Source organism: Triticum urartu, chromosome 5 (genome assembly GCF_003073215.2).
Source record: "Triticum urartu cultivar G1812 chromosome 5, Tu2.1, whole genome shotgun sequence".
Lineage (NCBI taxonomy): Eukaryota > Viridiplantae > Streptophyta > Magnoliopsida > Poales > Poaceae > Triticum > Triticum urartu.
In genome coordinates this window covers 561477965-561489579 of record NC_053026.1, presented here as the reverse complement: position 1 = coordinate 561489579, position 11615 = coordinate 561477965, and the positions used below count along the sequence as shown (strand labels likewise).

Genomic DNA, 11615 nt, shown 5'->3' with positions numbered 1-11615 from the left:
CATGACAGTTCCAACATAAGATACTCATTGGGCTCGGCGGCGCTCCTCGCCGGAGCCCGTCTTATTTGGTTTTGCTGCATTAGTAAGGGCATGTTCTGATCTCCTCTCACTCCACGCTTCACAAATATTGGAGCGGATTCGTGCCGAACGAAATATGACCGAGAAGCTAGCTTCAGGAAGCTACCATCAAGCGTAGTACAAAACGTGAAGCAGGGTCGGCCCAGCTCCACCGATACGAAAAGCTGAAGTTAGCCAATATTACATTGGAAGTGCCACCACCAAGTGAAGGTAATCGAATCGGTACGTTGCCCAGACATATCGCTGGTCATTCTCTCTCGATCGAATAGGTACAAAGGCTCTCTAGGCTACCTCCAACGGCCCAAACTGGCACCCAACTAGGCCCAACAACCTCCTAGCTTGGCTTTAGCGACGCGAGAAGCTATGCTCGGCGTTGAACACTTGCGAATCGCTGTGTGAAGCAAGAAGCTGGTTAGGGAAGCTGGATTTGTGAAGTTGGAGGAGATCAGAACACGCCCTAACTCCCTCATTGCCATCAGCCGCCTTTGCCCTTTTTGATTCTCTCCTTGGTGGAGGACTCATTGCATTTAGTTCAGCCGGAATGATTGCAAGTTAACTGTTTGTGGATCCTCCAACAGATTGTTGTTCACTTTGACTTGCTCTCTCCGGACGCTTCCTGTTACCCTCCATCATATCAGTGTCCACAATCACACGGCTAGCAGTGTCAACAGGATCATCATAACCCGGAGCCGTAGACGGCGCCCCTCTCGCAGTAGCATTGTTGGTGTGGCCACCTCGGCCTCCTCCCTGCCCACCGCGGCGACCTCGGCCTCCCCCGGGGCCAGTCCCCGTCCTCATGGTCCAGGAAGCCCGCAGGTCTTTGAAGAAGAGCGCATCCGGTGCATGAACTCCATCACCGTGCTCTTTGAAAACATGGCCTAGACGCCCACAAACGGCGCACCAATCAGGAAGTTTCTCATACTTCACCCTTTATATCTGACGATTGCCATCGCGAATCATCGACACCGCATTCTTGAGTGGTTTGAAGACATTGATCTTAACCCAGACTCGGTAGAAGTTGCCGGCGAAGTCTTGAGACTGCGATTCCACAAACAGAACTTCCCCAACTTTCCCTGCCAAGGCTGGAACTAGATGGGCGTACTTGTCCAGGACATCATGAATCTGCACCCAAATATCAAGTGTGTCCAGCGCTACTTTGGAGGGTTGGGTGATTCCATCATAGGGTGTAAGGATCATCGTGTGACCACGGAAGTTCCACGGGCCGTCCTGCATGACGTGTTCCCAATCCCCTAAGCAAAAGAACTGTATTGTGTAGAGATTATCCTCTAAGGGATGAAACTTGCAGTTCTGAGCAAGATCCCATGCCGCTCGCATGTTCTTGAAGAGCCAAAATTGGCTATATTCCTTGTCTATGTGCACCCGCGTCACGGCGCTCCACCGAGCCGCCTTCGGCGGTGCAGCTTCCTCATCATAGACGACGTCGTCCAAGTCCTCATCACGAAGGCCCAGCTTTGCCATCATCTTCTCCAACTCGACAGAGGGGCCTGCGACGCGTCTTGCAGCCGCTGACGCGCCTTCCTCTGCCATCCTCTTGAAACCCTAACCTGAAGGAGATCCGATCGAGCATTGTAAACGAACCCTAGCTCCCTGCCCGTAACCAGTCAGGTCCAACCAAGGCCGGGTGATGGTCCAGAACCACCCCGTAATCAGCCCGAATCAGCCCCGATGGCACTGCCAAGGGAGGGGAGGTGAACGAATTCGATGGCGACGAAGAGATCGCCCCAGGGAGAAGAAACCCTAACTCGCGAGCGAGAAGGAAAAAAAAACAGGCAATCGATCTCGAACGTTTTGGATGGGCACGGGGCACTTCTATACCTCTAGTGCCTTGAACACACGGAAGGCCCCCCTGTCTTCTGGGCGGTGCTGCACTTCCCAGCCCAGCCCAGCCTAGCCCACCTGTAAGTTCCTGTTTCTCCACACACCCGGACATCCCCCAGCCACTAACTAGAGACCACAGTGCACAGCCCACCTCAACCCCCTTTCGATCCGAATCCACCGTCTCCTCGTCGCCGACGACGCCACCATGGCGGCGCTCCTAGCCCGGCAGGCAGCGATGGCCCTCCGCGCTAGGCAGACGGTGAGCAGCCCTTCTACCCCTCCCCCGCCTCCCCTGCCCGCCGTCGCCCTCCTAGATCTCCGCCGTCCGCCCTCCGGCTTTCAGATCGAGGCACGCCGCCCCGCACTCCTGTTTGCTGTGACTTGCGCCTGATTCGTGGTTTGCCGGTGTTTCAGGCGCGTCTCGGCCCGTCCGCGACGGCGATGCAGGGCCACCTCCGGACCTACATGGACGCGGGGGCGCCCAAGAGGTTCAAAGGTATCCACCCTCTCCCCTCTTCCTGAGCTTTTGGTATTATGATTATTTCGGAAATGTGGTTCGGGCTATGTCGGTTCTACCTTACCATTTCCATGCATTTCGTGTGTTCAAAGTGATTGATTTTCTATATCTTGTGGTGCATACGGTAGCGTGTGAGCGAGGAATTAGGGTTGTACCTGAAACTCTTTGGAACAGATCTTCGGTTATAGAGTATTAGTTAGTTGCACACTGATGCCTGACACCCAGTATGAAATGGTCAAAAATTGTGCCATGCTGCCTCCCGTTGGTTTTAGGAGAACCTGTTCTTTACAACTTAAAGCCATTTGCTGATGATGATGGACTATAGTATCGAATTCTAATTGGCCTTATTCTTTCGAACACTAATTCCATGCTATGATTTTGTGTGTGCATAGTTGCATCTTGAATTTAAATTTGTGCGATGCTACTGTTCTCTGAAAGCGCTGCCCTCTTTAATGATCAGAGGACGAGGAGAAAGAACAGCTTGCGAAAGAGCTCGCCAAAGATTGGAGTGCTGGTGAGTATATGTTTTTTATATGGGCATACAATTGTATGTTGGCTATTTTCCTTGTTGCTGTTAGGATACTGCTTCACCTCTCATTTTAATGCTCTTTCTTCAGTGTTTGAAAAGAGTATCAATACATTGTTTTTGACTGAAATGGTCCGTGGTTTGATGCTCACGCTCAAGTACTTCTTCGAGAGGAAAGTTACAGTTAAGTGGCGAATTTCACACATGCTATTAGTCTTATTGTCGTGCTTGCTTCTGTTGACTGTTCTTTTATCTTGACTCCTTGTAGATTAACTATCCATTTGAGAAGGGCCCTTTGAGCCCCCGTTTCCGAGGGGAGCATGCTCTCAGACGTTATGATACTGGGGAAGAGCGTTGCATTGCCTGTAAACTCTGTGAAGCTGTAAGTTGTGTTCTCTTAAATCTCGCAATAGTAGTGGATTAGTTAGCAAACCATATGAATTTATCTTCTGCCGAATGAAATTGAGTTCTAAACGGTCCATAGTAATAGCAGGCCATGCTTATATGAAAATTTGGTGTTTGCACCAGTAATACTACTCAACGCAATGTTATAACAGTGATGCCATGTTTTCCATATTAAATTATGAGTTCCTAGGGTCATCTTCTCTTTCCCATTATTTACTTTGCAAAATTGGTTTCTTTCAAATATATCTGACTGAAATTGATTAAAGTTTTTAAGAAAAGTTTGATCCCTTACTTGCTTGAAGTTATTTACAATACATGATGGTTTTGTTCTTGTTTGTGGTAGTCATCGTAGTTGTTAGTGCTTGTGGAGTAAAGCATTAAGATTGATGTTCTGTGAGTATTCAGAATAGTCTGGCCATTGTATGAAGGGTTTCAGTTCCTGGGATTGATCACTTTTTCCCGTGGGTACAAGGAGAACAAATCGTGGCCTGGAAACATTTAATTTAAAATCTAAATTGCAATTTGAAGTACAATTGATGGCATAATTATGGCCGTGAATCAGACAGATGTCGGTCATTCTTTGAGGGTAACGGACAAGTCAAAACCACCAAGAAAATTGCTGGTTACTGACTGGGAACCTGTCCTAAAAGAGTCCACAACTCCAGGGTTGAAACACTGATGGTGCAAACCTCTTGAGTCAGTAAGATTGTGTACGGTGTTAGCAGTTAGAACTTTGAGCTCTGAATCACTGGCAGCAAGAGCATTACAGCTTTCTGCTTATTGGTGCTTTTATTTAAAAAATATTTGCAGCTCAAATTTCTTAGGCCACATGCTTCTTCAATCTAGTACTCCCTCCGTCCAAAAAAGCTTGTCCCTCAAATTGATGTTTCTAGCACCAAGTTAGTGCTAGATACATCCATTTGAGGGACAAGCCTTTACGGACGGAGGGAGTATGGTGTATGGAACTGGTGCACATATGGGGTTTGAGAAGCTCTTGAAGAATCATCGTATCTAGATTTAATAATATTTTGCAATTGAACACACAAAGCTAAAATTCATGAGCCCCCCATGGCGCCATGTGTCCAGTACTACCGTGCTAGATTTACTGTAAACTTTGTTGAACACTGATAGTTTCTGGAAGTAGCTTGCTGTACCGTGTAAGTCTGTAACATTCTCGCCAATCTTAGTTATTGAAGTCTTGGCCTTTGATTAGTTTCAAAAGTTACTGAAAATTCTCATGTATAGTAGTGCAAAACTGTGTGATTGGCTTAAGATGCTTGAATGTTGGATGTTTCTCATACTAGTTGAAGTGGTAGTTATTGATGCATAAGTATGCCTTTTCTCACATGGCTTCACATGTGGTCAGATATGCCCAGCCCAGGCAATTACTATTGAGGCAGAAGAACGTGAAGATGGCAGTCGCCGAACCACAAGGTAATCGAATGGCTGTTTATTTTCTGTGAACCATGTTAACTGTTAAGTATGCCACTTTGATCTACTGCTCTTAATCTGCAATCAAGCTCCATTCTGACGATTCATATTTTATCTTGTTTTGCAGATACGATATTGACATGACCAAATGCATCTACTGCGGGTTCTGCCAGGAAGCTTGCCCTGTCGATGCTATTGTCGAAGGCCCTAACTTTGAGTTCTCTACTGAAACTCACGAGGTAAACTATCCAGTTGATTCTATCGTATGATGTTATTTCCACACATTCCCCGGGAATCATAACACACAACGTTCTCTGCCATGGTGCAGGAGCTGCTGTACGACAAGGAGAAACTGCTCGAGAACGGCGACCGCTGGGAGACCGAGATTGCTGAGAACTTGAAGTCTGAGGCCCTTTACCGTTGATTTCCTCTTGCCATTAAATTGGACCTGCCATTTCCCCTGTTTTGCTCGACTAGCCAATAAATAAGCAAACCTGTATCATAACCTGAAAGCAAGGCGCCATGTTTTTGTGCCTGTGTTCCGTCTGTTGTACTAGCATGCTCCAGGGTAAAGGTTTACGGTATGTTTTTGCAATTATTAAACTATTTTCGACTCTGATGGCATCGTGAACAATATACTGGTTGTGGAGTTTATATTTTCCTGTCAATACGTTGTGTTCGCGTTTGTTATGAATGATTAACCAACCACGGCTATGAACTGGTCTGGACTAGATTGCCCGTTCGTAAATGTATTATCAGTTATGGATTACTGAGCACAATGCAAGAATAAACACAGTTGACAGAAAATAAACAGCCATCCGATTACCTTGTGGTTCAGCGATTTTATGGCATAGTACTTAACAGTTAACACAGTTCACATTTTGCATAAGGAAAATAAACAGCCATTAGAAGGTAGGCACAGCTTGGCAACAGTCATAAAATCGTCATATTTGAGATCTTAGAAGTGGTGCACGCAGCACAGTTTTTTTCTTTTAAGAAGAGTTCCCCATAAAGTTAACTGGCTTTAGTCATGAAACAAAATTCTGCAGAGGCGACAGATCCTCGTATGGCCCACTGTGACAGGAAAAAAGAAGCCGTCGTCCGGTGACAACATAATTTAGACAATGTGTACGTAAATAATTAATTTCGTTGCAAAAGCTTTCATAGCTCAGTTGGTTAGAGCACCCGTTTAGTAAGCGGGAGGTCTTGAGTTCAACTCTCAATGAAAGCAATTTCATTTTTTGTTTTTCGTTTTTCTCCGTGTGTACCAAGAGTGTACTGTTTCTTCAAAAAAAAAATGGCCTTTGCAGTTTGTACGCAAGTGGTTTTATCAATGCATTGTACCGATCATCTCAGCCCACAGGTGGACCTCGCCGTTGGTGAGGTGTTCATGATGCCAGGCTAAAGGACCGTCGTTCATTCCTCTTGTTTGAAAATCCTACACCTTCTACAAATGGCCTAATCAAAGCCTACTTTTTTTTTGAAAAACCCCCATACGTCAATTAATTAATATAATGTTATTACAACATTTCATTACAAAATTCGCCACACAGGGCGGAACGCTATTAAGAAGAATCCCATCAGATTTACTTATAAAGCTCAACTTCGCAATTTCATGAGCCACCTTATTGACATTCCGATTAATTTTTGCAATTTTAAAATTCTTAAGCATCTTCGATATACTCAAGGCTTCTTTCTTCATATCAACGAGCGAGGACCTGTCAAGATTCTCATTTGCAAGAAAAGAACGGACAAAAGCACAATCAGTCTCCAAAATAATGGACTGATGAAGAGTAATACCTATATAAAGGCCTGCCAGGCAAGTACGCAGCTCAGCTTCATTCACGCTGTAGTATTGACCCAGAAAGTCCCACGAAGATATAATAACTTTGCCAGATAAGTTCCTAACAACCACCCCCACACTGGCCGCATTAATCTCTCCACATAGCTGGCATCGACATTAATCAAAGCCTACTTGATTGTGTTGATTTTGATTCTCTCCCTAGCATGGCCAGAACCAAGGACTCATTTCGACTTCCGAAGTTGCCAAAGTAACTAAAAGTGCATCTCTTAGATTCCCTTAATTTGTTTTTGGCGATTTATGACATATCCATTAGGATGAGTAATGTTTGAGTTCATTTCAGAGCTAGCCCCTTGGCCATGAGTGGAACATCAATGGTGACCCCTACCTACAACTTTCGATGATGTTGTCTACCTCAAGCTCTTAGAATGTACTCCTAAAGTCTCAACATTCTCAATGCCGAATTGATATAATTAGATCTAGCAAAAGCTTTATAGGTTGTCTAAGTAAATAATTAATTTTGTAACAAAAGCTTTCATAGCCCAGTTGGTTAGAGCACCCGTTTAGTAAGCGGGAGGTCTTGAGTTCAACTCTCAATGAAAGCAGTTTTTTTCTTATTTTTCCTTTTTCTTCTTCATGTATCAAAGACAAACTGTTAAAAATTTGTTGAATAAATTATAGGCTATAACTAGAGTTGTAATTAGCGGATATCCCTTATATAGGTGGCCTTCTGCACATTTCCTGCCATTCTGATCTCTACCTTGTTTGATGAAACAACTTTTCCTTTTTTTAGGGCGACAACACATGTTTCAATGGCAAAATTCCATCGTCAGCCATGTCTTGGAGCGCAAGCTCGACTACAGAGAAGCAAGCCAAGAAGCCGAAGCTAGACTGTCGGCACCCATCAACGGTGACGGGTTTTGACGCGTCAACGCTCATGTGTTCCGTAGTAATGTGCTTTCTTTGTCATAAGACATTTGATCATATTATCTCATGAGTTACAAGTGCACAAGTTTTAACACGATGCATATCTATGAATTTCGTATAGAATTTCTAGCCACTGACCAATGCATAAACCCTAAAACTCAGTGGCCTAACCTAATTAAAATGGTATAATGTTGTGACAAGTCGAGTCACAAGGATAGGGGCAGTCAACTTCTTGGGCGGCACCCCTTTCAAAGAACCAATCACCAACCAGCTTCGCAATTGTCTGAAACAAAAAGATTTTAGTGCAAACACTACCCATTGTTAGAAGCCCACATACACAAGTACAGCTTATTCTTACAGGAGTAAATATTTATTAGTACTACTACCTTGTCATGTAGTCTTGGGGAATTTGGTGCAAACCATGTGTCCTGGGACTCGCTCTGGCAATGTGAAAAGCAAGAATTGATGAACATCCCCACCTTCGATTCGCCTTCGAATGGTTTCAGAGCCATTAACATTGCGCTTCTCAGGCCTGGAGACGAGTTCAGAAATGTCCTCAAGGCAGCAACTTAAATCAAGGATCTTCTTTTAAGAGAATATATATATAAGACAACAACTTGGTTGGATTGCCTTAAGGCAATAACTAAATCAAGAAGCTTGCGCCCGTTGGTTTAATGTACATTTCACAGATCCGTAGAGTGAAGTCTATTTTAAACCCTGATTTCGTAGAGTGAGACGCAAATGAATCCTCACATCTAAATCCCTGAAGTTGATACCCTATACTCCTTGATCCCGATCAAATCAAACCTTGAATCCGTTTGGCGCACCGGGAAAATAATTATCCCGGCCGAGATCACTCGCCACAGTCACTGACCACCCGGGTCCATATGTCTTCACCTTCTATCTTCTAATCTCTCTGTCTTTCTCAACAACCAACGCTCGAAGTTTTACACAATCTGGAGCTATCTTGATTATTTCCAAGTAAGATGTGCACGCAACCACATACATGACGTAGGCCGCCCCCTGCCTTGATCGATTCTTTGCTGGAAACAAACAAGCAACGCATGCACCCGAGATGTAGTGTGCGCGGACAGCCGCAACATACTAGCAAATCCAGCTCGTCCAAGTCGACAGTGAGGCCAACGCACCCAGCGTACTCGAGGACGACCCTGATGCGCGCATCATGATTTGGGTCGACTGACTCGCGTGCGGCCGTGCAGACGTACCTTTGCTCGTTCTGGGCGCGTTGGCCGAGAGCCGCACGCCGTGCCCAACCCTGCTGCAGGGGCGGCGAGGCGGACGGAGGGGAGGCCGCGTGCAACCGACGCAGACAAAGGAATGACGCATCAGCAACCACGAGCAGGGAGGTGACGGCATCTGTTGTTTTCCTCGCGCTCGCGCGGAGGTGAAGCCGCAGGTTAAGGATCTCTGGAAAAACTGACGGTCCGCCAAATGAAAGATCTCCAGGGCGCCGTCGAGATCGGGTTCCGGCGTCCTAAATGCGCAGCTCCACGCGCTGACCTCGTGGCCGTGCTCGCCATACTTGCTATTCCAGGAAGAAGATGGACGCTTAGGAGAGAGTAGGGGAGATTGAGGAAGAAGATAAAATATGACATGTAGGCCCGTGTAGTACGTGAGAGAAACAACCGATCCTGATCAGGATTATCCTTCCAAACAAGTATAGGATCAGTCTAGAGTTTAGATTGACTGGGATTAAGAAGTATAGGGTGCAAATTTCAGGGATTTAGACGTGAGAGTTCATTAATGTCGCACTCTATGAAATCAGGGTTTAAAACAGACTTCACTCCAGATCCGTATAAAGCACAGAAGTGTAACCTTGGAGAGTTGCAATTTGGGATGAGTTGCATGCACTAAGGGCCACTTTACAGCGACTCCATTGACCTCTAGGATCAGACGAACGGGGCACAAAATTTTGGAAAAACTGTCCAAAAAATGTTAAGCATGTGTAGTTACCAGTGATCGGATGCTGAAAAAAATTATACGGTAGTATCATGTCTTGTTTTACCTGATATACGTCGTAAGCTGAATTCAAGATGAAATAGGGGGCTCTGATGCTCCGAAGCGCATATTGCGGGAAGAAGCACTGCACACAAAGGGTGGGAAAGTTATGCATGGTTTAGCACAAGCGCTGTGTAAAAATGCGGTTTGGTTCTACTAGCAAGGATCTACTAGCAAGGAAGAGTATAGGAATCCAAAGAGTCTTCACCTGATAAGATTTTACTGTTGAATCCGAACAGTTTTTGTTCAAATTCTTCTGAACCCCCTAGATGAAAGTTGAAAAATTGCAAGAAGTATTTCAAAACAAGAAGGTCCAAGGCATCATAGAGATATTCCCAGTTTACCGTGGGAAGACCGGAAGAGGGATTTTGCTAGTGAAAAAAGACCTGGAAATCGACTACCCCGTTGAAGAAAGACCTGACGGTGTTGCGGCCGGAGATATCGTCCCTGCAAAATGACACCAAACCCTTTCAACACATTTGACAAAAAGAGTTGACATCCCAGAAGTATTTTTTTTCTTTCTTGATTTGCTCCAACTTACACATCAAGGAAAAACCCTGCATCGCTCATGCATTTCACCATGGCAGTGCCTCGGAGACGCTCCTCGAGGTCGTCGCAGTGGAAGAATGTAGCTAGACCTCCTGCTGAGCAGCCTGAGAGCAGCACCTGAAGGATTCAGAACTTGCTCAAAACCATGGCCGGCTTAATTGTTGTCTAGCCAGAGAGGAGTAAAACTAATATGCAGAAAGTATATATAGAGGTTATCAGTGATGAGATCTGGTGGACCTTTTCGGCTTTCGCAAGGCCTTTCTGGAAGAGATCTGTGATGATTGCATCCCATATCCTCTGGCCTCTCATGTAGATGACTGAAGACTGCATATGTAGAGGCAAGCACTGAGCAGCAAACTTCTGTTGAACCCATGCAGCAACAAGAAACAATGGTAGCATACTTACACCATTTCTGAACTCTGAATTGCCTGTGAAGGAGCCGCCATCGCAGTATCGCATTTTCACTCGATTCCAATTGTAAAAATCTGCTCGAATTGTTGGCCAAGGCCGTATCAAAAAAATTCTAATATTGACGAGACTTGATGAGCTTTTAATTTTTGGGCCTTGTAAGTGGCCTGAAAAAACTGATGCAGATGTGGGCTAATAATCAATCCTTGCAGGACCGTTAGCTTGAATTCACCATGGACCTAGCTAGCTTGGTTGTTGGTAGTGCTACCTACCGGATTATTGTGACCGTTTGGTGCACGCATGTAACTGAATAACTCTGAAGTGTGTGTTCGTTTTCTTTGTTGCTGAATGAAAAACAATTCAGGGATTGAGCTGTTGAGGTACCAGGGTTCATGGCGGGATCGTTGCTGAGCAATCCGGAGAACGTGTCGAGCTTGTTCATGAGGCTGCTGGAACCTAGTGAAGTGCGGGCTCTCTGGGCGCACGACCGCGCGCCGTTGCACCAACCGCCGCCCTCGAACTGGAGCAGCCAGCCGCGAGCGCCGGCGCCGGAGCCCTGGTGGAGGTGGTACGCCGGCGGGCTCCCGTCGAGGCACACTGCAGTGGAACACAGACGCCACGCCACCATTGGTACTCCGTAATGCAACTGCACATCATAGACAATATGCCGCCGGCTGGAGGAGAAAAGAGGATATGTTCAAGGGGACGTGGACTTGCCTGCTCCCGTCGACGCGGCGCCCGGGACGAGGGTCATTTCCACCATCAGCTTCTCCTCGGCCCCCGCCGCCGCAGCAGCAGAAGCAGTAGCGACGACGACGACGAGCACACCCGTGGCGACGGCTGCAGCCCACGTCCGGACCCGCCGCCGGGCCATGGCGATCAACGGCGGCACGCAAGAAGCCAAGAACCGACGGCTATCTCGTGTGTGTGTGTGCAGGCAAAACTTTCAAGTTGGGAAGCGAAATGACAAGGGCGAGAGAGAATGCACCGGAACCAGATGTCGACGATGGAAACTTGTGCGGACAACAGCGTCTCGTCGGCGTCAGCTCCTTCGTTGGCTTGGGGCGGAACGGATGGTGATGTAGTATAGATCATGGTTTCTTTTGCGGCCACAG

General features: G+C 46.3%; 2 protein-coding genes and 2 non-coding genes across 6 annotated transcripts; 3 read left to right on the top strand and 1 right to left on the bottom strand.

Moving 5' to 3' along the window:
* Positions 1–1941: 1941 nt before the first annotated feature.
* On the top strand, positions 1942–5464 carry LOC125510729 (NADH-ubiquinone oxidoreductase subunit 8). Its single transcript, XM_048675978.1, has 8 exons — positions 1942–2176; positions 2332–2413; positions 2895–2948; positions 3052–3143; positions 3229–3342; positions 4732–4799; positions 4924–5035; positions 5125–5464. Exons 1-8 carry the CDS (start codon positions 2123–2125, stop codon positions 5218–5220), a joined length of 672 nt encoding a protein of 223 aa, XP_048531935.1. The 5' UTR covers positions 1942–2122; the 3' UTR covers positions 5221–5464.
* A 489-nt stretch (positions 5465–5953) lies between these two features.
* Positions 5954–6027, top strand: TRNAT-AGU. Its single transcript has one exon. It is a non-coding gene; the product is annotated as a tRNA-Thr (tRNA).
* Positions 6028–7128: 1101 nt separating this feature from the next.
* Positions 7129–7202, top strand: TRNAT-AGU. The gene has a single exon. It is a non-coding gene; the product is annotated as a tRNA-Thr (tRNA).
* A 335-nt stretch (positions 7203–7537) lies between these two features.
* On the bottom strand, positions 7538–11508 carry LOC125510728 (pectin acetylesterase 9-like). Of its 3 annotated transcripts, XM_048675977.1 has the most exons (11): positions 11218–11508; positions 10885–11097; positions 10498–10577; positions 10330–10416; positions 10085–10209; positions 9930–9990; positions 9752–9808; positions 9551–9628; positions 9361–9466; positions 7911–8056; positions 7538–7807 (listed from the first exon to the last, which is right to left on the bottom strand). In XM_048675977.1, exons 1-11 carry the CDS (start codon positions 11372–11374, stop codon positions 7700–7702), a joined length of 1218 nt encoding a protein of 405 aa, XP_048531934.1. In that variant the 5' UTR covers positions 11375–11508; the 3' UTR covers positions 7538–7699. The 3 variants fall into 3 exon arrangements, 1 of the variants encoding a protein (XP_048531934.1); XR_007284729.1 differs by lacking the exon at positions 9361–9466; XR_007284730.1 differs by lacking the exons at positions 7538–7807; positions 9361–9466 and having other exon boundaries at positions 9752–9990; positions 11218–11507.
* Positions 11509–11615: the final 107 nt, after the last annotated feature.